This window comes from Microcebus murinus, chromosome X, assembly GCF_040939455.1.
Source record: "Microcebus murinus isolate Inina chromosome X, M.murinus_Inina_mat1.0, whole genome shotgun sequence".
Lineage (NCBI taxonomy): Eukaryota > Metazoa > Chordata > Mammalia > Primates > Cheirogaleidae > Microcebus > Microcebus murinus.
Window position 1 is genome coordinate 30,188,285 of NC_134136.1, and position 24,037 is coordinate 30,212,321.

General features: G+C 40.5%; 3 protein-coding genes across 4 annotated transcripts; 2 read left to right on the forward strand and 1 right to left on the reverse strand.

Moving 5' to 3' along the window:
* The first annotated feature begins 1,330 nt into the window (after positions 1-1,330).
* LOC105872967 (large ribosomal subunit protein eL42) lies at positions 1,331-5,070 on the forward strand. Its single transcript, XM_075999626.1, has 5 exons — positions 1,331-1,548; positions 1,949-2,054; positions 2,629-2,696; positions 4,526-4,648; positions 4,903-5,070. The coding sequence occupies exons 1-5, from the start codon at positions 1,438-1,440 to the stop codon at positions 4,921-4,923; spliced, it is 429 nt and encodes a 142-aa protein (XP_075855741.1). The 5' UTR covers positions 1,331-1,437; the 3' UTR covers positions 4,924-5,070.
* Positions 5,071-6,308: 1,238 nt separating this feature from the next.
* Positions 6,309-15,273, reverse strand: GLA (galactosidase alpha). The gene is made up of 7 exons (XM_012767417.2): positions 15,061-15,273; positions 11,174-11,348; positions 9,756-9,933; positions 9,002-9,093; positions 7,485-7,646; positions 7,084-7,281; positions 6,309-6,708 (listed from the first exon to the last, which is right to left on the reverse strand). The coding sequence occupies exons 1-7, from the start codon at positions 15,267-15,269 to the stop codon at positions 6,421-6,423; spliced, it is 1,302 nt and encodes a 433-aa protein (XP_012622871.2). The 5' UTR covers positions 15,270-15,273; the 3' UTR covers positions 6,309-6,420.
* Positions 15,274-15,539: 266 nt separating this feature from the next.
* On the forward strand, positions 15,540-21,964 carry HNRNPH2 (heterogeneous nuclear ribonucleoprotein H2). Of its 2 annotated transcripts, none has more exons than XM_012767418.3 (2): positions 15,540-15,670; positions 19,703-21,964. In XM_012767418.3, the coding sequence occupies exon 2, from the start codon at positions 19,756-19,758 to the stop codon at positions 21,103-21,105; it is 1,350 nt and encodes a 449-aa protein (XP_012622872.1). In that variant the 5' UTR covers positions 15,540-15,670; positions 19,703-19,755; the 3' UTR covers positions 21,106-21,964. The 2 variants fall into 2 exon arrangements, with proteins under 2 accessions (XP_012622872.1, XP_012622873.1); XM_012767419.3 differs by having other exon boundaries at positions 15,540-15,658.
* Positions 21,965-24,037: the final 2,073 nt, after the last annotated feature.

Genomic DNA, 24,037 nt, shown 5'->3' on the forward strand with positions numbered 1-24,037 from the left:
AAGGATTCTTGTGTTTCAGTTTCTTTGTCTATTAAATACTACTAATAGTACATACCTCCTGGGGTTGTTGTCAGGATTAAAAGAGGTCGTATGTAAGGTGATTAGAAGAATGCCTGGCATATAATAAGTGCTCTATAATTCTTAGCTATTATCATTAGCAGGCCACAATAGCAGTATTTTATAATGGTAAAGGAACCCAGGCTATGGTGTCAGACTACCTGGGTTTGTATCTTAGATCCACTAAATACTGTTGACATCGGACAAATAATTTAACATCCCATGGCCTCAAATCCTCATCTGTAAAATGGGAATAATAGTATTACCTACCTCCTAGCATTACTGTGAGAACTGCATGAGACAACCTATTTAAACGCTTAGCACTCTGCAGTCTTTCTCTGCCAGACTCCCTTGAAACCTAGTACATGCCTTATGCCAGGTATGCAGAGAAGGGAAGAGCTGAGTACTTTTCATCTCTTGGCCTGATTATTGCTATTGCAGGAGCTGAACAATTTCATTGGCACTTTTCAGAACCTAGAGTAGCCAGCTTACTCTCTTAACAAAATAATTGGTTTAATGTTGGTCATTCAAAGTACTTAGTCCTGGCTCATGCCTATAATCCTAGCACTCTGGGAGGCTGAGTATGGAGGATGGCTCAAGGTCATGAGTTCGAGACCAGCCTGAGCAAGAGTGAGACCCCCATCTCTACTAAAAATAGAAATAAACGAATTGGCCGACGAAAAATATATATAGAAAAAATTAGGTGGGCATGGTGGCGCATGCCTGTAGTCCCAGCTACTCGGGAGGCTGAGGCAGGAGGATTGCTTGAGCCCAGGAGTTTGAGGTTGCTGTGAACTAGGCTGACGCCACAGCACTCTAGCCCGGGCAACAGAGTGAGACTCTGTCTCAAAAAAAAAAAAAAAAAAAAAGTACTTAGTCCTTAATTGTATACATTTATGAGCATATTAGATTATTGTGTCTCTCCTCTAGCACAATGCCTGGCGCATAATGGGCAATCAGTGAACATTTATTTCTTGAATAGACCAACCGGCCATATGATAGACGAACTGGAGCAACTTGCTCCCTCCAAGCCCTCCTTGAACCAGCAGTTCCCTGCTAAAGGTGTTCTCAGGATTCCTGAGGTTGAACAGGAATGGAACGTGAAGGTGGAGAACCTCTCCACTCGAACCCTAGTCCCGGCTTCTCCTAGAGACAGGAAGACCAGAGGGTTTGGGTCTGCTCCCTTAAACTATATGCTATTACGTAGCAGCATCCGCTAAAAAGTGATGAAATAATGAAAAACTGTAAAGCTGAGGGGCGGGAGAAGTGGAGGTGAGGGGATCAGCCTTTAAGCAGAGCCCTCCCTTAAGCTCCCGCCCGCGGCTCCGAATCCAGTCCTCTCCGCCGCTGGACGGCGCTACGCACTGAGCCTTAGACTCTATGATCGCTCCCACCGACTCCCATGAGGAAGTGCGACAAGGCACCGCCTATATACTTCCGTTTCCGGCCTGGCCTCTTTCTTTCGTTGCCGATAGCGCGCACGCAAACATGGTAGGATCTTGGTTTCGGGGGGTCTAGTAACATCCAGCCTAATCTTCCCCCCTTGTGTCGACGGTGCTGTTCCGGGATAGGTCTAGGCCCTTGCGTGGACTAGATGTATGAAAGCAACCCAATGTTGGTGGGCTCGACCCCGAAGGGACCAGTCTCCAGGGTCAGGAGTTGAAGTGATGGGTTCAGAGAGGGAGAGCTCTTCCCTCTTCGGGGCTTGACGGAGGGCCATCTTCTTGAAACACGTGGGGCTGGACCACCTTCTAGTCAGAGCTGCAAGAGCGCAGTGTGTTAGCGAGGAGTTAGAGTCGGGTCTTCGTGGAATGTCTCAGCTTCGGCGGGGGTGGGTAGAGAGTTGTGCTATTGTGATAACACTGCATGATCTGAACGGTTCATTTACTAGGTGAACGTTCCTAAAACCCGTCGGACTTTCTGTAAGAAATGTGGCAAGCACCAACCCCACAAAGTGACACAGTACAAGAAGGGCAAGGATTCTCTGTATGCCCAGGGTAAGATGGCTTCTGCATAATTTTTTTTTTTTTTTTTTTTTTTGCGACAGAGTCTCACTTTGTTGTCCAGGCTAGAGTGAGTGCTGTGGCGTCAGCCTAGCTCACAGCAACCTCAAACTCCTGGGCTCGAGTGATCCTCCTGCCTCAGCCTCCCGAGTAGCTGGGACTACAGGCATGCGCCACCATGCCCGGCTAATTTTTTTATATATATATCAGTTGGCCAATTAATTTCTTTCTATTTATAGTAGAGACGGGGTCTCGCTCTTGCTCAGGCTGGTTTTGAACTCCTGACCTTGAGCAATCCGCCCGCCTCGGCCTCCCAAGAGCTAGGATTACAGGCGTGAGCCACAGCGCCCGGCCCATAATTTGGTTTTAATGTGGCATTTACGTAGTAGTATAATATTCAAGACCAGGTTTGGTGTTTTTTTTTTTTTTTCTTCCTCCCTCCCTCGGCATGGGCGTTAATATTTGTGCTGGGAAGCCTAAGATAAAACTGGTAAAAAGATTTTTCCATGTGGTTCTTGTGATTTGTGATCTTCAGTATACTGTAACAAGTAACACTTTGTTTTCCCAGGAAAGCGGCGTTATGATAGGAAGCAGAGTGGCTATGGTGGGCAGACTAAGCCGATTTTCCGGAAAAAGGTTAGTGGTAATTACTATGTGACATGTTTCTCACATAATTGTGGTGAGGACTGTGCATTTGTCACCTGTCATCTCTAGCCCCTAGTCCTCATACCTCGCAATATAGTTATAGCGTGTCAGTGAGGTTCTCACAGTTGCTTGCAGTGACATAACTAGTATGCAGTGGAGCTGGGAGTGCATCTCAGGCCTGACCCTAGTCTACAATACTATTTCAGTGTTTTACATTTACTTTTTTTTTTTTTTTTTTTTTTTTTTTGAGACAAGGTCTTGCTCTGTCTCCCTGGCTAGAGTGTAGTCTGTCATAGCTCACTACAACCTCAAACTTCCTGGCTCAAGTGATCCTCCCACTTTGGCTTCCCAAAGTACTAGGATTACAGGCTTAAGCCACTGTGCCCAGCCTGTTTTACATTTTTTATCATTTCTGAAGAGGCAAAAAGTCCAGGAATGTTCCCTGGAGACTGAAATCATTTGCCCTGTCCTTATCTGTCACATCTGAGTCCTCGGCTCTTGGTTGCAGTAAGAATTGTTCTGTTATTTAGCTTCTTACCACAGAAACCTGCAGTCTTCTGTCTCATGAAGTCTTACAACTTTTTAGAACAGCCATTTAACCTTACAATGGCCTCCTGAATTCTATATTTCTTTTCAGGCTGACTGAGTTTCTGTTCAAACTTTTTAGGTGATTTGGCTACCACATTAACACAGTGCCTGAAACATAACATTTCCTCCAACACAGCATTTTTCTTAGCACTTTGCTTCTCATGCAGCCTGGTTTTAGGAAGTAAGGAATGGTTTCATTGTTCATTTGAATGCAACAAATTGTTCAATGTCAGAGTGGTAAAAGGAATGCTTGAGACCTTTTCACATGCAAGTAACTTGTGTAGTAGGGAATTTACTAAGTTTGGGTCTTTTGAGAACTGCAAATTAGCAGCAGAACTCTGGTTAAAGGGGTATTCTTATTAAAAAGCTGGGTGTTCAAGTGGGGAGTTTAGCTTGAGTTAAATAACTCAGTTGAATGCACATAAATTCTAGACATAATTGTAGGTAGCCTTAGGTTTAGTTGATAGGCCTTAAGTAACAATCCTATTTAATGAATTACAAAAGTTATGTTTATTTCATAGTTGCATGGACTTGGTTTACTCATTTTTTTTTTTTGAGACAGAGTCTCACTTTGTTGTCCAGGCTAGAGTGAGTGCCATCAGCCTAGCTCACAGCAACCTCAAACTCCTGGGCTCAAGCGATCCTTCTGTCTCAGCCTCCTGAGTAGCTGGGACTACAGGCATGCACCACCATGCCCGGCTAATTTTTTTTTTGTATATATTTTTAGTTGGCCAATTAATTTCTTTCCATTTATAGTAGAGATGAGGTCTCGCTCTTGCTCAGGCTGGTTTCGAACTCCTGACCTCGAGCAATCCGCCCGCCTCGGCCTCCGAGAGAGCTAGGATTACAGGCGTGAGCCACAGCGCCCGGCCCGGTTTACTCATTTTTGATGTGTGAAATACTTACCTATGCAGAGCTACTGAAAGGCCATAAGCTCAAGGTGGCATAAATGCCCATTTGATAGGAAGCTCTCTAGGATCTTTGATTGATCTCGATGGTGTTTCAATTAGAACTTTAGCAATTAGATATCCTGCTGCTTTTGCTATTACTACATTTTGTCTTAAATTCACTGGGATTTTTAGATCATTTCCCCTCTATAGCTAAAGACAGATTGTGGCAACTATCATTTGCAGAGCTTTGCTTTAAGTAGTACTTGACCCAACATAGTCGTATTTTTGAAGAAAGTGATGTTCTGTAGTGATTTATGAAGGCTTTGATTTTTTTTTTTCCAGGCTAAAACTACAAAGAAAATTGTGCTGAGGCTTGAGTGTGTCGAGCCCAACTGCAGATCTAAGAGAATGCTGGCTATTAAGAGATGCAAGCATTTTGAACTGGGAGGAGATAAGAAGAGAAAGGTATATAATTATGGGTGGAAGGTGTACTCTTTTATATAGCTTTATTATTTGTAGAGGTGAACATTTCTATTCTCATTGTGGCATAAAGCTTGGGCAATTATCTCAATAACTAGATCGATAGCTGAAGGCATAAGGCTTTTTGGTGTTGATTTTGCTGTAAGTAGGAAAGGAGGATTTAGGAGACTTGATATGTTCTTGGTGGAGCAGTTCTTTGCAAAGTAAAAAACTCAATATTTTTTTCTGTTTTATTACAGGGCCAAGTGATCCAGTTCTAAGCGTCTTTTGTTTATTATGAAGACAATAAAATCTTGATGTTACGTTAATTACTTCATTTGGTTGCCGTTGATCTTTTGGGAGGGAATAAACTAGAGCCATCAGTAAAATTACCTTGTGGGGAAATACATGATTTGTGATTGTCTGGGTACTATTTGTTTTGGATTGGATCTGGCTGGTTGAGTTCACATCAGATGTTGCAGTTAGCTGATTTGGTGCTTTAATCCCTTGGGGCTAAGTAGAGCCTTAAATGCTTTAGGCTAATAGATGTCAGTAACAGATCAATAGTGAATATAAGGTTTACTACTAAGAGTTAAATCTCTCACGTGCCTTTTAGTATTCTAGTTACTTAAGTAGGGGAATTTTGGCCCTGTTCTCTAGGCATGATATGACATATATAATATATATTGTCTCTGAACTTAATTCCCCCTTCACATCTTAAACATTTTTATCACATTGAAATAACTGCAAGGAATGTCCTAAATCCCCCAGTAGAATCCTAACATATTCTATCCATTTCTAAAAATGCCTCCTAACAGTTATTTGCAAGTTTTATATCCTTTTTCTCTTACAATTCAGTGTTCAGCTCTTTGCAATTCTGCAGCAAAACTATGGTGAAACAATGATACACGTTTTGATCACTGGAAGTGCACCTTGACAAGGTGGAGCAGTTTTCCAAATTAGTGTATGCATCTGTGGATGAGTATATCTGGGTTTATTGATTTTACTCCCAACTTTTATCAACTGACAATATTCTTCCTCCAATTTTAGTGAAAATAATTGGTGATCACCAGCCAGGTAAAAGAGTTACTCCAACATGTACTTTGTGCTTTGAGTGGGCCTTTCGGTACTGTTGTGCATTCAGGATGGGTGAGGTATATGCCTCATTTCTACTCATGTACATGAGAGAAAGGTGATTATAAAAGGGAGACAGGTTCTCAGGCAAACCAATTGTAGGAAAAGTAGAGTAATTAAACTGGAAATTACCTTCAAAATTATCCACACCTACATACCCCAGTTTGAAAGATCACTGTTCCGAACACTGGTACACATAATTGTCTTCTGTCTTTGATCATGGTGTATCTAGTTATTCTTGGTGACAAACTGCTTTTGTTGGATCTAGATTACAACCTGGGGATTTTTCAGGCTATTTTTTGTCCTTTAATCGAGGAGACAGGTTTCGTTTAATTTTCGTTTTGCACTAAGATTGTAAGCAGCACCTTCTAAATACCTCAGGCAGTGTAGTCAAGAGCTTGGGTTTAAATCCCGGGTCCACAGTTTACAGTGGATAAACACCTGTCCCAGCAATTTTGTGAGGATTAAAATTAACACACCTTAAACATCTAGAGCAGCGCTTGGCACATAAGTATCCAATAAATTGTAGCGATTATTTCTTAGTTACCTCTGGAAAATTTTATTCAAGGGAATAGAGCTTTTTAAATTGGAATGGAAGAAAAGGTGAACAGAAGTGGGTAGTAACTGGCAACGAATTACACATTTTAAAGTAAGGTTTTTGATGTGTGGCTTCTCTTTTCTACCCGAAGCAATACAGTGCCTGTGGGATTTATTCGAATTTTTAACTCTGAAGTCCATTCATGGAACCCAAGCTCCCTTTTCACGGGAAGGAGCTGTGTGATGTGGCAGGCAGGATTACAGGCTACTCCTCGACCCAGGGAAACAATTGAGATGGTATAAGAGAGAGGTCCACCAATCTCCTGCCGGTTTGTTACAGCTATGGCCCAGGCTAAGCCTGCGAGAGGTCGTTCCCACACTTCAAAGTTGCCAGCCTAAAAAGCCGAGAAAATAGATGATTGCTTACTAACTGGCAATGAGCTGCCTTGTTAGTTTGGCATTCAGTTTTACTGTCATAACTATGCAGCACTTGTAGGAAAAATTAAAATTATCCATAGCATATTTTAGAAATAAAGTAATGGTTCTAGCAAAAAGTCCGATTACTGATTGTAGTAGCAAGATCAATGGAAAAAATATCAGTTCATGTCTTCATATGTAACAGATTTAGGCCCAAGAAAAACTTGGTATTGGTTATAAAGCCATCCTAAAATGCATACCTGAAATAAGTATTTGGCTGAATTGTAAACTAGAGAGGGCAGGAGAACATGTTCCTGGCCGGTTCCTGTTCTCTCCCATAGAACATTATTTACCTTTCTAAGCTGGTACCCCTGTTTGCCCAAGGGGTCCTGGTTGATGGCAATTACATCCTTATGCTGAAGCAGAGCTTTGGCTTGAGGGCTGATGCTTCGGAGGTCATTAGACATGAGTAAAGGAGCTGCCATGATGGCCCAGAGGGCCATCTGAGTTACTTGCTGATCCCAGCTGAGGCCAAAGTTGCCAATTACTAACTAGGACAAAGAATAAAATAAAGATAAGATGAGACATTCTTAAGTTACCTAGGTGACTCATAGAAGCCACTTTGCATAGCACTGTGCTCTAAGTATTCTCACATAAAGCCTCCTCCCAGGAACTTTACCTCTACTTACCTTGAATGTCAAATAGGAAACAGGCCTACTGCAGGGTTTTGAACAAGGAGGGCTCAGGTTTTTACCATATCTGGGTCATTCCAACCCCCTGGTCCAGCAACATGAACAATTCTGTCTTGTTGAGAAGATGTCCAGTCCAAAATATTCTTCACACTTTGCCAGGAATCATAAATGTCAGCAAAACTTCTCCAGTGATTACAGTACTGTCGGATTTCTTCATAATTGGGCTGTGAAAACAGGGATAGGACTGTTCTGTTTACTTTCTACTAACATCCTTGTGAGATGAAAACAGTCAAGTTTAAAGGAGGCACTTATAGTCTTTAGTTTACAGATTGAAGGTCACCAGGTCTAAATCCTTACAATGGAATTTTGTTAGAAGTTTGCTTCAGAAATAGGCCATATAACTTAAAGTCTCTACTTAAAGAGACCTTAATAATATTTATGCTGGAAATTTACCAAATAGTAACTTGGTGTTGGGATTATGAAGAATTTTTATGTTCTTTACATGTCACTGTACTTTGAAACTTTTCTAAAATTAACATCTATTTTATAATCAGAAATAACTAAAATGATCTTCATGAATAAAATTAAAAGCTGCAAAATTATATAGGACTCCATCAAGCATATAAGAAAACCTGAATCCTAGGCATGTAATCTGTTAATAAGAATGAATAAAAGTGTGTAGATAGGCAGGCAGGATATCTGAGGTTTAAGATGTTGACGTGAGACTATTCTGCAGAGATTATGAGGAAATAATAGGGATTCATTCCATAAATAACTTCAACACGATACAGTCATAAAGTCAGACAAGGTCCCTGCCCTCATGGAGCTTACACTCCAGTGGAAAGACAGGCAATAAATAAGTCACAAATACTTCTATATAGTGCTAAGCTGTTAGAAGGAAATTAAACAGGTTAATGTGATAAAGAATGAACAGCTATTTTAAAGTAGTTGAAGACCCTGTTGAGTATGTGGCATCTGGTCTGAGACTTCAGTGTTAAGGAGCTGGCCCTTTGAAAATCTTGGGGGAAGAACTGTTACAGGCAGAAAACTAAAAGCAAGTGTAAAGGCTCTGGGACAGCAATTGGCTTGTGGTGTTCAGGGACAGAAAGAAAATCAGTGTAGCAAGGCAAAGCCTTTGGAGTTTGGAGAGGCAGGCAAGTGATATGCCATTTACATTTTAACAAAATAACTCTGGTGCTGCTTGGCAAATGCTTGGGGGTGTGGAGAGAGTGGAAGCTCAAAGATCAGGCTGTCAGAACAGTCTGGGTGAGAGATGACAGTAGCTTAGAAACCAGAGTAGATGCAGTGGAGATGGAAAAAGAAGTGGGCTGACTCAGGATATATTTTGGAGACAGTATTGGAAGGATTGTTGATGGATAAGATGTGAATAATGAGATAAAGGGAAGAATCAAAGATGACTTCCCAGGTGATGGTAGCTTAGACTATAATTCCCGCAGTGTGGACAGTGAGTAGTAGTTGAATCCGGGAGAGAGAGTAGGATAATTATTCTTAAGTAAAGTTGGACTTTGAAGGAGACCTTTGTTCTCAAGTTCTGAAATTCTATCAGCAAGGTTCTCACCTGTTGAAGGGGCAACATATAAAGGGGCCACTCACAAGAGTACACAATGCTTCTGCCAGTCTTGTTCAGGGCCGAGGACATGTACTTATAACCTGTAAGAGAAAACAATGGGTAAAAAATAAGGGAAAGAAGGGAATTTTCAGCTTCTTAAAAAGAAGCTGCCTGGAAGGTCCATGTTTATATTCTAAACTAGCAGCAGGGACAGGTGTTTGCTCTGTGCTTAAATTGCATAAACTAGCTCCCAGACTGCTGGGATTGTTCTGGGGAGGTAGTGCAGAGAAGATGTGTATACAAGGAAAGGCAGGAATGAAAAAGGCAGTAATGCTTTTCTTTGGGAGAGGAAGGGGGAGGGGAGTTGCTTCTTTCTCTGGGAGAAGGAGAGGGAGATTGTTGGATTCTCTAGATTCATTCCAAAATGACGTTATGACACTCTGGTTTCTCTTCAGCGCGAACAAATCTTTTACCTTTTACCAAAATGATGTTATAGAGTTACAATTACTAAGTGTAATTAATTCTTAGAGCCCTCCTGAATTAAAAGTGCATAATATTAGCCATGGTTAGACATGCAGACTTTATATGAATGAATGAATGAGCTGAAAGAGAAGAGGTAGGAGCTCTGGCACATTGAGAATAATTATTTCCAGTATTGTGACTGGGTATTTAAAACCTGAAGATTAGTTCTTTGGATGCTCAGCTACCTAGGCCTCAAAGTTCTTCCCTTTGCTTGTGGCTAAATCTCTTGAATGAAACATACCATCTGCCAAAAGTTGTATACTGTCACAGTGACAACCATCAAATTTTAGCAAATCTACTCCCCAGTCAGCAAATGTCTGGGCATCAATGTCATAGTATCCAAAACTCCCAGGAAAGCCTGCGCAGGTATTATTTCCAACATCTGCATAAATCCCTAGCTTCAGTCCTTTGCTATGCACCTGAAATGAGAGGAAAAAAGAGTTATCACAATAGAAGTGCAATCATGAAGTAGCAGAGAGAACCATTCCAGGTCAGGGCAGAGAGACAAGTGCACTTCACCAGCTATTGTGGGCTTTTCTTTTCGCCACAAACCCCCCAAATTATCCAGATAAGTTTGTGGGAGACAATGGACAGATCCCCCAATTCTGCTGAGCTAGTTCAAACTATACATGTGAGCTACAACACAGAACTGAGGAGAAAGCTATCAGCCACACTAACTTTCCTGAGGGGATCCTAAAAGTCACCTTTCCAGGGCAATGATAGATTTATCTTGACAAAGACTCTCCTTGGGCCGGGGGTGGTGGCTCACACCTGTAATCCTAGCACTCTGGGAGGCTGAGGCGGGCGGATCGCTAAATTCGAGACCAGCCTGAGCAAGAGTGAGACCCCCATCTCTACTAAAAATAGAAAGAAATTAATTGGCCAACTAAAAATATATATAGAAAAAAAATTAAATAAAAAAGACTCTCCTTGACCAAACTTTAGACTTCTCTGAGCCTTCTTCTCCACTAGGCCTTGACTTTGGCTTTCCATGTCTGTCCTAGCAAGCCCTCTTAGCAAGAATCCTGCTATATCAATCCCTCCCATTCTTGATATCTGATCAAGTTCCCTGACTCCCCACACTTGGTGTCTAAGGCCATGGCCTGCCTTTAGCAAGAATCTCCCTACCTTGATGTCTTCTTTTCATAATTTGCCATCCATTGATCCTCCTCAATCTGCTCATTGACTATAAATTCCCACTTGTCTTTGTTGTATTGAGATTTGAGCTTGGCTCTTTTCCCTAGTGCAATACTACTGAATAAAATCTGTCTTCATCGCCTTTAACTAGTGTTGGGCTCTATGTCTCTTTAATGATCTCCAAAATATTTTCCCTCTATATTCTAAAGTTCTAATCTATAGTATAATTGCAATAGCTATCCAAAGCTTACATAGAAATACATGCACACATGTCATGAACCAAGTTCCTTTTTCCTCCTAGAGAATTCTCCAAGATGGGCCTCAGGGACTATTGCAAAACACATACCTGCAGATGGTCTGCTGATGGAATGCAAATTATACCTGATAAGCTTTACAATTCAATGTTCAGATAACAGCAGCTATTCTACTTTCTAGATGCCATCAGGGCTATTTCTAAACAATCTTCAGTACAGCAGTGCATGTAGTCCTCTGAATGAAAAAGAAAATTATCTATAAACTCACATAATTAGCTAGGCGGGGGATCCCACCAGGAAAGCGATGAGGGTCTGCCTGAAGTCTGCCTTTTGAATCTCTTTGGGGAGCCATCCAACAGTCGTCGATGCAGAGGTACTCATAACCTGCATCCTTCCAGCCATCTGAGACCATGAGGTCTGCCATCTGCATGAAGAGCTGCTCACTGAAAGAGAAATTTTCATAATCACCATAATTCATTAAATGAACACTTAGGTATCTGCTATTTGTTAGGCACCTTGACATTTCACAATTTTTTGTTCAACTCAGTAATAGCTTGGTAGTAATCACAACCAATACAAGGTAAAATGAATTGTTCTTCCAAATATTCTTTTCTCTCCCATGCTCCATTAATACTTCTGCCCTAAAAACCCCAAACAGTTAAAATAGGAATGAGAAATACAGATGAAACTGAAAATATTAGAATTAAGAAGAAAGTTCAGTAGAGTAAAAAAATGTATAAAGTTAACATAATCAACAGCTTCCTTAGATACCAACAATAACCTATTTGGAGAAAAAGATCTCATTCACAAGAGCAACTGAAAAACCTAAAATACCTAGAGAAAAATTGAAGATATGTGCAGGGCCTATATGTTAAAACTATGATGCTCCTAAATGATTTGAATAAATGGGGAAACATTTTGCTCTTGGATAAGAATACTCAAGATTAAAAATAAGCTAATTCTCCCTACAATATTATACATTTAGTAAAACCCTTAACATATCCCAAAAGGGCTTTTTAAGCAACTTGGTAAAATGATTCAAAAAGCTCACCTAAAAGATTAAACACATGTACATTCTATAAAAAACAAAGGAAGTTAGTGTAGTACTATCAGCATCAGAGTACATGGATAAATGAAATTAAAGAGAAAATTCAGAAAGAGATCCTTCCACCCATCTGATACCGTGGGACTTAGTATACATTAAATGTGGCATTTCTTATAAGAGAATAAAGTTTAGATGGACTAAAGATTTAAATATTTTAAAAATCCAACCGGGCGTGGTGGCTCACGCCTGTAATCCTAGCACTTTGGGAGGCCGAGGCGGGCGGATTGCTCAAGGTCAGGAGTTCGAAACCAGCCTGAGCGAGACCCCGTCTCTACCAAAAATAGAAATAAATTAATTGACCAACTAAAAATACATATACAAAAAATTAGCCGGGCATGGTGGCGCATGACTGTAGTCCCAGCTACTCGGGAGGCTGAGGCAGTAGGATTGCTTGAGCCCAGGAGATTGAGGTTGCTGTGAGCCAGGCTGACGCCACGGCACTCACTCTAGCCTGGGCAACAGTGAGAGACTGTCTCAAAAAAAAAAAAAAAAATCCATAAAAATACTAGTAGAGCTGGGTGCAGTGGCTCATCCTATAATCCTAGCACTTTGGGAGGCCAAGGCGGGAGGATCACTTGAGCCCAGGAATATTTTTTATTTTATAAAGACTTTTTTTTTTTTTTTTGAGACAGAGTCTCACTCGGTTGCCTAGGCTAGAGTGCCGTGGCATCAGCCTAGCTCACAGCAACCTCAAACTACTGGGCTCAAGCAATCCTCCTGCCTCAGCCTCCTGAGTAGCTGGGACTACAGGCATGCGCCACCAGGCCTGGCTAATTTTTTCTATATATTTTTAGCTGACCAATTAATTTCTTTCTACTTTTAGTAGAGACAGAGTCTTGCTCTTCTTGCTCAGGCTGGTTTTGAACTCCTGACCTTGAGTGATCCACCCGCCTCAGCCTCCCAGAGTGCTAGGATTACAGGAGTGAGTTACCCCACCCGGCCGAGCCCAGGAGTTTGAGATTGCAGTGAGCTATGATGACACCACTGTACTCTAGCCCAGGAAACACAGCGAGACCCTGCCTAAAAAAATAAAATACTAGTAGAAAATGTAGGTGATTATATTATCTTCATGTAGGAAAGGACTTTCTCAGCTTGACCCCAAAGCCAGAAATCATAAAGAATGATGTGTTTGATTACATAAATAAGCAAATCTAGCATATATCAAGAACCACCGTATTAGCAATGATAGATCAAAAGAAGAAAAGATGTTCAACCTTGTTAGTAATCAAAGAAATGCAAAGAACACCTACCAGATTGGCAAAGTTTTAAAAGAATGACAAAAATGTAATGTTGGCCAGGGTATGGCCTGTAAATACACTATTGCTGGGAATACACATTTGTAAAACCTTTGGGAAGGTCAGTTTGACGCTTATCAAAATCAGCATACCTTTGCACCTAGTAATTAGTCTTCTAAGAAAAGAATTAGATAAGAAACAGGTGATGGACAAAAGTTGAAGAGCCTGAATAGCTATCAACATGGAGATTGCTTAAATATGTTATGGTATATACATACAGTTTGCATTTATGAAACTTTTATTCTGTGCTGAACACTCTATTTAGAAAGGGTAATTAATTTGCCCAGTGTCATACAGCTAGAATGCCGTAGAATCTGAACCCAGGCAGGGTGCGAGAGTCTTTGCCATTAACCATGTATCACATAAACATGATTCCACTTTTTATGGAAAATAATGAAAAAAGAAATCTTTGTTTTCATTTACATAGAAAACAATTGCAAAATTGTATGTTAACATTTTAACTGATTATTTTTGGGTGATGGAATGGAGGGATCTTTATTTTCATTATACTCTTCTTTACTATTTATGTTTTTGGCAATGGCCATGCATTAGTTTTATAATTAGATACAAAAATAAGACAACCACCACTTAAAAAATAAAAGGAAAAGACAAAAAGAAATCCGTGATAGGCACAATTGTCACCCACTGTACCCCAGGGTCACAATAGACTTAGTCTGAAACTTAGAGGGCTGCCGATTTCTTCTGTGATGTCTGACCAACATCCTGAGTTTATCTGTAAAGAAAATGCATAGGAATAACTTATGGACACAGAGATGTATTGTGACTGCTGCTTTTAGAGGGGCTTCTGGACCATGGGTGAACTTATGTTTTTAACAGTATCTATCAGTGATTCTTAACCTTTTTAAAATCACAGAGCCTCGACTCCAGTAAGTCTTATGTGAAGAAAAAGAAAGAAAATTATTTAAAAATTAAATAATCAAAAAATTAATTAAAAAAAATCACAGAGCCTCCTTTGAGAATCTGAACAAAGGTAAGCATCTTCTCTCCAGAAAAATACACGTACTCACATTTGCAGATTTATACTCATTTTCTTATGGATTCCGGATTAAGAACAATTGTTCTACACGTTGAGTAGTCAGGCACTGTGCTATGTACTTTCTAAATGGGTTAACTCAGACAGCTCACCTGTTTTACATAAGAGCTATTTTACAAATCTTTCTGAGTTGGCTCCCGGAGGTAAAAAGTTATCCCAATATAGAAGTTAAGGATGTTGAGGATCAGATCGATTCAATACCTGTCTAATCCAGCCTCAACACTCCCCCAAAAGTGTAATTGTGGAAACTTCTTCCATGTCAACCTTCCAGCCTGATGCCACACTCAGGGGCGAGGGCGTGAGGGAGATCTCAGAAACTCCAGGGTCTCTCTAACTTCCTCAAGTGACAGCTAAGGAACCCGTGACCCCCAAAGGAGAAGAAATAGCACAAGTCTTAATCCCCTCCTACCCACCCCAGCTGTGCTCGCGGGTAGTGCCCGCCAGAGGCAGAGCAGAAGTTCACCAAGAAGGGTCTGAATGGAACCCGACAGGAAAAGAGAGAGAAGCAAGGGCCACTGGCTGGACTCCTACCCCAGGAAAGGTCATACGGAGAAAGTTTAGGGCCAGTCCCAAGCCGGGCCAGTTTGCTGGGGATAAAAAATCAGCAGCAGTAGGGGAGCTCTCCCCTGGGCTCAAATGTTCCCGCAGAAACCTCAAACACACGGAAAAGCAAAGGGAAGGGGGCACCCTATATCTGATACCTGATGCAGGAATCCGGCTCTTCCCGGCAGTCAAGGTTGCACATGAAGCGCTCCCAGTGCAGCCAGCCCATGGTAGGCGTCATAGCCAAGCCATTGTCCAGTGCTCTGGCCCTAGGGATGCCCCAGGGAATCAAGGCCAGGATGCAAAGCGCAAGCGCAGAGCCCAGCTGACGCTCTGTGCTCCGCAGCTGCATCGTCACTGTGATCATACAGTAAGGATTTCCGCGGGTAGCCTGGGCTTTTAAGTTTAACCTCAGGGGCGGACCAATCAACGATGAGCTATTAAATAATGACGTCATTGTTTCTCAGGCAACTGCGACGGTTATCCCCAGAGGCAGACCAATGATCAGTCACGTAAGACGTACCACAAACCAATCACATTCTTCCTTTTTTGATATTGGCCCGCCTTATTTCCATACCAGAAGGAAGTGCAGCACCTTAGTGATCCGGAGTTTAAACCGAGAGTCACTCACGTGACCTAGATCTCACATGACGTAGGTGCTCACGTGATCACTCGCTTACGTGAGCAGAAGTAGTTCTGGTCGTCGTCTACCGTCTCGCTATAACCGTTTGAGTGAAGAAGGAGGAAAATTACCCGGTATCGTTAGAGGTTGGTGTGTGGGTGGGAACTGGGGACCTGGGGGTGGTGATGATGAAGACCAAAGCGGGGTCCAGGGGCCGCCTCCGCCTTTTTCGTTCTCTGCTTTCCCCTCCCCCCGCTCTCCCTCCCTCCTCCCCCATTTCAGTGCCGGGAAGCCGCCTTTGCTGCGCCTGGTGGGGAAATGGTGGACGTTCGTGACTGTGTATGTGTTTTTGCATATCTCTCTGTCTGGGCCGGTCTCGGAGGACCCCTAAAAGTGACCGTAAGGTGAAAAACGTTTAAAAACCACGGCCCTGAGTTAGGAAAAACAGATATTGAGACCAGTGGTCTGAGTGCTGGTCCATCCATTCAGGCACTCAGTCTCCACTGCTTGATTGTTTGTCTGTAGGAGCAGGCCCCAAGTGAATTATCTCTGTGGAGTCACATTTAAGCAAATGTTGTGTGCGTGACAGAGACGCCCAATAAATGATTTTACTGAATTGAGTATTTGGATAACGTTTATTTTTCTGTTTATAACAATCTACATGTTCAATTTCGAACATTTAAAAAATAACAATATACTATAAATTTTTAAAATACACGTAATTCACCACCCAGAGATAACTATTCAACTTTATGTCGTTACAGTTGTAAAAAAGTATTTGTATAACACACATATAAATACACAAATTCTTAACTCACAAATAGAGTTCTGGTTTCTACTTCGGGCATCAGTCCTGGTGGCTTTCCCAGGAAATGCAGTAAGGAAGCAGATCCTCTCTGCCACTACAGAGGGGCTGTTAAGGCATAGAATGCAGCAGGAATATTAAATGGGATGGGTCATCCTAGGGGTAAGGCAGGTGAAAAAACAGTCCGTTAGTCTCATTGAGACCTTAGGATGGTTTATAGGAAGACTGTTATCACTACAGATGGAGTGTGCCAGGCACATAATAGGCAATTAGTGAATGTTTGTTAAATTGAATCCTCATTGTAGTTTGATGGCAGTTTTTACACTTTGTACTTGCTTTCCAAGAGGCCCAGTGTTCCAGATCATGTCAGGTAAACTACCCACATACAAAATTAGAAAATTTTATAAAATGTGCTATACCAAATCTCAGAAAAGCAAGCATATTTTTAATTTGTTTTATGTTACTTTTTCTTGCTGAAGTCAAATTAATTATTCTTTCTGTAGAAAATTAAGACTGCACAAAAAATTGGACAAAAATGAAATGGAAAAAGCCATAAACCTACCATTCAGAATAACCACTATTAAATTTTCTAACATGTTTTTTTTTTTTCGTTTCTCCACTTTTGAAGGACAACTTTTTTTGTTGTTTCAATACAGTGAGTTTGAAGAATTAAAACTGTGTAGAAGTATACAGGGTAAAAAGTGAAAATCCCACTTCACTCCCCCTACCCTCCAGTTCTTCTTTTCTTACAAACAAGTTTGTTTCCAGATCTTTTATGTATTTACATATATATGTGCATGCATGCTTATATTTTAGTGTAAGTGGGATCATACTATGTATATTCTTTCATTTAATATATTTTGGAGATCTTTCTAGGTCAGAGTAGATCTTTAAACACCTTCATAGCATTCCATATTAAGGATAAAGTATAATTCATTCAGCCATCCCTCTATTGATAACTGTTTAGGTTTCTAATTTTCTGCCATTACTGACAGTACTGCAAGGAACATTTTTAAGTATTTCTGTTGACCAGATACCTGGAAGAAATTCTAGCAGTGTCAAAGAGTATGTGAACATATATTTTTTACGTAGTTGAGATTATAAAGTAGCTGTGATCTTGGGTTGGCTAAGATACCATAAGTAATTTCTCATGTTATTAAATATTTTTACAACTTTAAAAATTAAAAATGTAATATTCCATTTTTAAGAAATACTTTTCAAAGAATATGTACCTCCATAAATCTTTGAATTTTAGATCATCTCCTTAGGGCACATAACCTGTTAAAAGGTGCTATACATATCACCAAATTGCTTGCCATTAATTTTCACTCCTCTGGTAGTGTATTAGTTTGTGAACCCTGAACAGTACTGACTTACTGTTTAATTTCCACCATCTTGACGGGTGAAAAATGGTGTGAGTTCTGGTTTTAACTTGCATTTTCCAATGATTGATGAGGTTTGAACATTTCCCAGACTCATCTCCTGTATCCTAAACCTGTATTCCCACATGCTTAAACCGTTACCAAGTCCTGCAGATTCCTTTTTTTGATATGTGTAGATCATATATTCCCTCTTTTACTGATGTTTCCTTAAATGAATCCTTTAACATATCTCTAAGAGACAGGTTCTGACTAATCTTCCTAGTTTTACCTCGACCCCCTTCTGTTTGAGTGCCACACGGTTGCCATGGTGATCTGTCTGCAAGGGTTCTGATGAAGTCACTCCCCTCATTCTAGGCCTTTAGGATCTGCTCTCTACCTTGCCAGCCTTATCTCTTGAGCTTTGTCCCCTCCTATTTATGTTCCATCATAATTTAAAAAATGTGTTTATATATCCCTGTGTGGGTTAGTCTGTTTCATTTAACCATTCTGCTTCCAACAGATAGAATTGACCAACTAGTCCCTTCTTGATACTATGATTATATCCTATAAAGAATTCCTTTATTTCCACAGAGGTTGAACTAAAAAAAAAAAAAAAAAAAAGAATTCCTTTATAGCAGGTATAATGTATGTTTGCACTTACATCTTTTAGTAAAGATATACAGTGCCCCTGTGGGACCATAAGCCCTTTGTGACCTTATTGATTCTTGTATGCCAGAGCTGAATACTGGACCTGGCAACTAAAAAATGTTTGCAAAATGAATGCATGAATTCCCAATAATGTCTTTTTTTATTTATCTTTTAGGCCTAAATAGTTCCCTGATTTTATTGATTTGCATGAGTTCTTTACATAATAAGCATATTAAGGCCGGGCGTGGTGGCTCATGCCTGTAATCCTAGCACTCTGGGAGGCCGAGGCGGGCGGATTGCTCAAGGTCAGGAGTTCGAAACCAGCCTGAGCAAGAGCAAGACCCCGTCACTACTATAAATAGAAAGAAATTAATTGGCCAAATAATATATAGAGAAAAAATTAGCCAGGCATGGTGGCACATGCCTGTAGTCCCAGTTACTCGGGAGGCTGAGGCAGTAGGATTGCTTGAGCCCAGGAGTTTGAGGTTGCTGTGAGCTAGGCTGATGCCATGGCACTCACTCTAGCCTGCGCAACAAAGCGAGACTCTGTCTAAAAAAAAATAAATAAATAAGCATATTAATGTGTTTTATTTTACCTTTTAATTGTTTAATCTTTTGATCTAATGAAGTTTTTTACTTTATAGAATCAGGTATAGGCATCTTTTATTTGTTGACATCATCCACTGATTTTCTTATATATATATATATATATATATATATATTTATTTTTGGAAACAGAGTCTTGCTCTGTTGCCCCCAGATAGAGTAAAGTGGGGTGATCATAGCTCACTGCAACCTCAAACTTCTGGGCTGAAGTGATTCTCCCACCTCAGTGCTCCAACTATACAGATTCATGCCACCATGCCCAGCTAATTTTTTCTGTCATTAGTAGAAATGAGGTCTGGTTCTTGCTCAGGCTGGCCTCAAACTTCTGACCTTAAGCAGTCCTCCTGCCTTGGTCTCCCAGAGTGCTAGGATTGCAGGTGTGAGCCACCATGCCTGGCCTTCTTGTTGTTGATTTTTTAAGCCTTTTTATTTTCCCACTATGATGTTAAGACACAATTAGTGCAGAAAACTTAGAACATACAGAGAGATCCAAAGAAGAAAAATTCCCTGAAATAAAAAGCTCCCATAATCTTACTATCAGAAATAACCACCGTTAATGGCACTTGACACATAATAAGCATTGAATAAATAGTTGATGAATAAATGAATGAGTTAAAAATTTGGTACAGTCTTTTTATTTATACAGATGTCTTACAAAAAAAGCTATTGGCATAATTGAGTTTTGTATTAATAGTTTGCTTTTTTACTATATTGTGAATGTTTTTCCATAACAGGAGTCCTCTAATTTTTTTTTTCAGCCACACCGTAATCGCATTGAGCCAAGCTTGCCATCCAGAGCCCACCAGTCACCATGATGCTGAGCACAGAAGGCAGGGAGGGGTTCGTGGTGAAGGTCAGGGGCCTGCCCTGGTCCTGCTCAGCTGATGAAGTGATGCGCTTCTTCTCTGATTGCAAAATCCAAAATGGCACATCAGGTATTCGTTTCATCTACACCAGAGAAGGCAGACCGAGTGGTGAAGCATTTGTTGAACTTGAATCCGAAGATGAAGTGAAATTGGCTTTGAAGAAGGACAGAGAAACCATGGGACACAGATACGTTGAAGTATTCAAGTCCAACAGTGTTGAAATGGATTGGGTGTTGAAGCATACAGGTCCGAATAGTCCTGATACTGCCAATGATGGTTTCGTCCGGCTTAGAGGACTCCCATTTGGCTGTAGCAAGGAAGAAATTGTTCAGTTCTTTTCAGGGTTGGAAATTGTGCCAAATGGGATGACACTGCCAGTGGACTTTCAGGGGAGGAGCACTGGGGAGGCTTTTGTGCAGTTTGCTTCACAGGAGATAGCTGAGAAGGCTTTAAAGAAACACAAGGAAAGAATAGGGCACAGGTACATTGAAATCTTCAAGAGTAGCCGAGCTGAAGTCCGAACCCACTATGATCCCCCTCGAAAGCTCATGGCTATGCAGCGGCCAGGTCCCTATGATAGGCCAGGGGCTGGCAGAGGGTATAATAGCATTGGTAGAGGGGCTGGGTTTGAAAGGATGAGGCGAGGTGCCTATGGTGGAGGGTATGGAGGCTATGATGACTATGGTGGCTATAATGATGGATATGGCTTTGGGTCTGATAGATTTGGAAGAGACCTCAATTACTGTTTTTCAGGAATGTCTGATCATAGATATGGAGATGGTGGGTCCAGTTTCCAGAGCACCACAGGGCACTGTGTACACATGAGGGGGTTACCTTACAGAGCCACTGAGAATGATATTTATAATTTCTTCTCACCTCTTAACCCCATGAGAGTACACATTGAAATTGGACCCGATGGCAGAGTTACTGGTGAGGCAGATGTTGAATTTGCTACTCATGAAGATGCCGTGGCAGCTATGGCAAAAGACAAAGCTAATATGCAGCACAGATATGTGGAGCTCTTCTTAAATTCTACTGCAGGAACAAGTGGAGGGGCTTATGATCACAGCTATGTAGAACTCTTTTTGAATTCTACAGCAGGGGCAAGTGGTGGTGCTTATGGTAGCCAAATGATGGGAGGGATGGGCTTATCCAACCAGTCTAGTTATGGGGGTCCTGCTAGCCAGCAGCTGAGTGGTGGTTATGGAGGTGGTTATGGAGGTCAGAGCAGTATGAGTGGATATGACCAAGTTCTGCAGGAAAACTCCAGTGACTATCAGTCAAACCTTGCTTAGGTAGAGAAGGAGTACTAAACAGCTACTACAGAAATAAAAGCTGTGCATTTATGGGAGTTGAATAGAATGGGAGGGATGTCTAGTATATCCAGTATGATTGGTATAAATGGGAAATATAGTTGATTCTGATCACTCTTGGTCAACTCTTTTCTTTCTTTCTTTCTTTCTTTCTTTCTTTCTTTCTTTCTTTCTTTCTTTCTTTCTTTCTTTCTTTTTTAAGAAAACAAACAAAAATTAAGTTTAACAGTTTTGCATTACAGGCTTGTGATTCATGCTTACTGTAAAGTGGAAGTCAAGATTGTTTTAAAACTTCAAGCTCAGTAATTTTGAACACTGAAACATTCATTTAGGACATAATAACAAAGTTCAGTATTGACCATAACTGTTAAAACAATTTTCAGCTTTCCTCAACTTAGTTATGTTGTAGAAGTGTACCTAAGCAGTAAGCGTATTTAGGTTAAAGCAGTTTCACTTATGTTAAATGTTGCTCTTATACCACAATACATTGAAAACTTCGGATGCATGTTGAAAAACATGCTTTTCTGTAAAACTAAAATATAGGAGCTGTGTCTACGATTCAAAGTGAAAACATTTGGCATGTTTGTTAATTCTAGCTTTTTGGTTTAATATCCTGTAAGGCACGTGAGTGTACACTTTTACTTTTTTTTTTTTTTTTTTTTTAAAGATCTGGGACAATTTTGAGATGTAATACCAATACTTTAGGAGTTTGGTCATGTCATTTGTATGCAATTCTGAGGCTTTGATTTAAATCCTTCCTTGTATTGTGATTTCCATTTAGATGTATTGTACTAAGTGAAACTTGTTAAATAAATCTTCCTTTTAAAAACTGGAAAAATAATCTTGTATGGTTTTTATTACTACATTCTATCATATGGGCACACTGTAATTGACTTTATAGTTCCCTGTTATTGAAATTTTTAATTTTTAAATGATAAAACATATTAGCATCTTTATATATATATATATATTGTTGATATACCATTAATTATTTCTAAGATATATCCTTAGATACACATTTTTAAGGCTTTTGATTTGCCTTACCAGAATAGTTATGGTTCTTTGTCTTTCCTTTGGAGTGCATGTTATTCCCCATACCTTCCTTAATGATGCATTTTATTTTTTTTGTATATTTGCCAGTTTGTTAGTTGAGAAATTATATCTCACTGCTATTTTAATTTGTTTCTTTGATTAATATTAAGGTTGAACATTTTCCTCTTGTTTTTAAACTTCCTATCATGTTCACAGTACAATTGAGCTACTTCTGGAGACTTTGTACTTTGCCAAGACAATAATTCTCCAAAATCCAAAGAAGTACAAATAAATAATCTTTTTTATTTATTTAACCACAAACTAGAAGATCTAAGGTACTTTTGTATGTTAAAAAGGGAGTAGGCTTACAATTATGTGTCAAAAACAAAATACAACTTACTAAAAAAGAAGTAGGCTTATAGAAATAATTGCCTATTCCATGAGATCATTATTAATAGAGCCTCTAAATACCCTTTCAGGTTTTTCAAGGCATCTAAAGCTTGTTTAAACCAGCGGTTCTGAAACTTTAGTGTGCATCAGAATCACTGCAGGGGTTAAGACATTGATTGCTGGGCCCCATCCCTGGAATTTCTGATTACGTACTTCTGGGACGATGTCCAAGAATGTGCTAATGCTGCTTGGCCTGAAGACCATGTTTAGACCCATCACAGTTCTCCAATCACTAAAGGTCTATTTAAACCTAAAATGGCAACTTTAAGGAGCAGCTTCCTTTATGATCCCTGATTGCCTCCCCTTTGTTCCTGTAACATGTAGTTTAAATTTTTTTTCTTCTTTTTTTCTTTTTCTTTATTTTGAGACAGGGCCTCACTCTGTCGCCTGGGCTGGAGTGCAGTGACATTATCATAGCTCACTGTAACCTCAAACTCCTGGCCTCAAGCGATCCTCCCACTTCAGACTTTCAGAGTACTAGGATTACAGGTGTGATCCACCTAAAATTTCTATTAAATTACAAACCAGATATGATTATTTACAATACCTTACACCTCCTATGTGACTCTGAGTTCCTGTGGTATCTCCATAGTTGGCAGCAGTGGTACCTTATATTTCTGTCTAGATCACGGTGGTTAAGATCGCAAGGATTTTCAGTCCTGGACGCTCTAGGGTTAGTACCAGCTGTACCTGAACCACAGATCTCTTTGTAGATCTGACTACCCTGGAACTGGATTGTTATATTTGGGCTATTTAGGGCTTCGGGCCCCATAGTACTATCCTGACATAGGAGGCAAATACCAAGTTGGTATTAGTTGACTCCATTTCACTCAGGGACGGTCTTTGTTGATCATCATTTCTAGAAAACTATTGGAACTAAAGATGCAGTGAGAGGTGTTTTGAGATTTTTTTGATGACTTCTAATTTCTATCACAGCTGCCAGGATAGCAAGAAATCCATTTTGACTCTTATGTCACGTTGAGCCAGTCATTATTACCTTGCCCTCCTTAAGCCCTTCAGGAAGCCTTTCTCGGGGGATAAACTAATAGTAGGTGTTTTTGCTTTCCCAGGCCGCTCAGTTAATTTTCTAGAAGTTTCTCTAAGTCTGAGGAAGGATCTCCAGTAGCCGCTAGATGTCACTAAATCTCAGGAAACCACACACTGATCCCTGTTATTGTGGGTGTTTGCTTTCTCATTGCTGGATTAAGAATACTCAAAAGGGCTCTGGGAAGCAATCAAAGAATAGAGAACTTAGAGGTCAGTGGTTAGCACTAGAGGTGTGCAAAGGGACAGCAGTACCTGTTAGGGCAACAGTACACAACCCCCACCAGTGCAGCCACAATAATCCTGGTCTAAGAGGGTCTCCACAGATGGCTTGGGGCAGTAGTTCTCTGAGTGCAGCTCCTGGTGGTATCTGCATGATCTCGGACCT

What these genes read in the sequence shown, in the direction of transcription:
- LOC105872967 (XM_075999626.1), top strand. Translation starts at nt 1,438, where the DNA reads ATGATCGCTCCCACCGACTCCCATGAGGAAGTGCGACAAGGCACCGCC. An exon ending in ATAGCGCGCACGCAAACATG is followed by an intron (nt 1,549 to 1,948) that starts GTAGGATCTTGG and finishes TTCATTTACTAG; the next exon opens with GTGAACGTTCCTAAAACCCG. An exon ending in AGCCGATTTTCCGGAAAAAG is followed by an intron (nt 2,697 to 4,525) that starts GTTAGTGGTAAT and finishes TTTTTTTTCCAG; the next exon opens with GCTAAAACTACAAAGAAAAT.
- GLA (XM_012767417.2), bottom strand. Translation starts at nt 15,269, where the DNA reads ATGATCACAGTGACGATGCAGCTGCGGAGCACAGAGCGTCAGCTGGGC. An exon ending in TCCCCCGCCTAGCTAATTAT is followed by an intron (nt 9,934 to 11,173) that starts GTGAGTTTATAG and finishes CTCTCATTTCAG; the next exon opens with GTGCATAGCAAAGGACTGAA. An exon ending in TATACAACTTTTGGCAGATG is followed by an intron (nt 9,094 to 9,755) that starts GTATGTTTCATT and finishes TTTCTCTTACAG; the next exon opens with GTTATAAGTACATGTCCTCG.
- HNRNPH2 (XM_012767418.3), top strand. Translation starts at nt 19,756, where the DNA reads ATGATGCTGAGCACAGAAGGCAGGGAGGGGTTCGTGGTGAAGGTCAGG.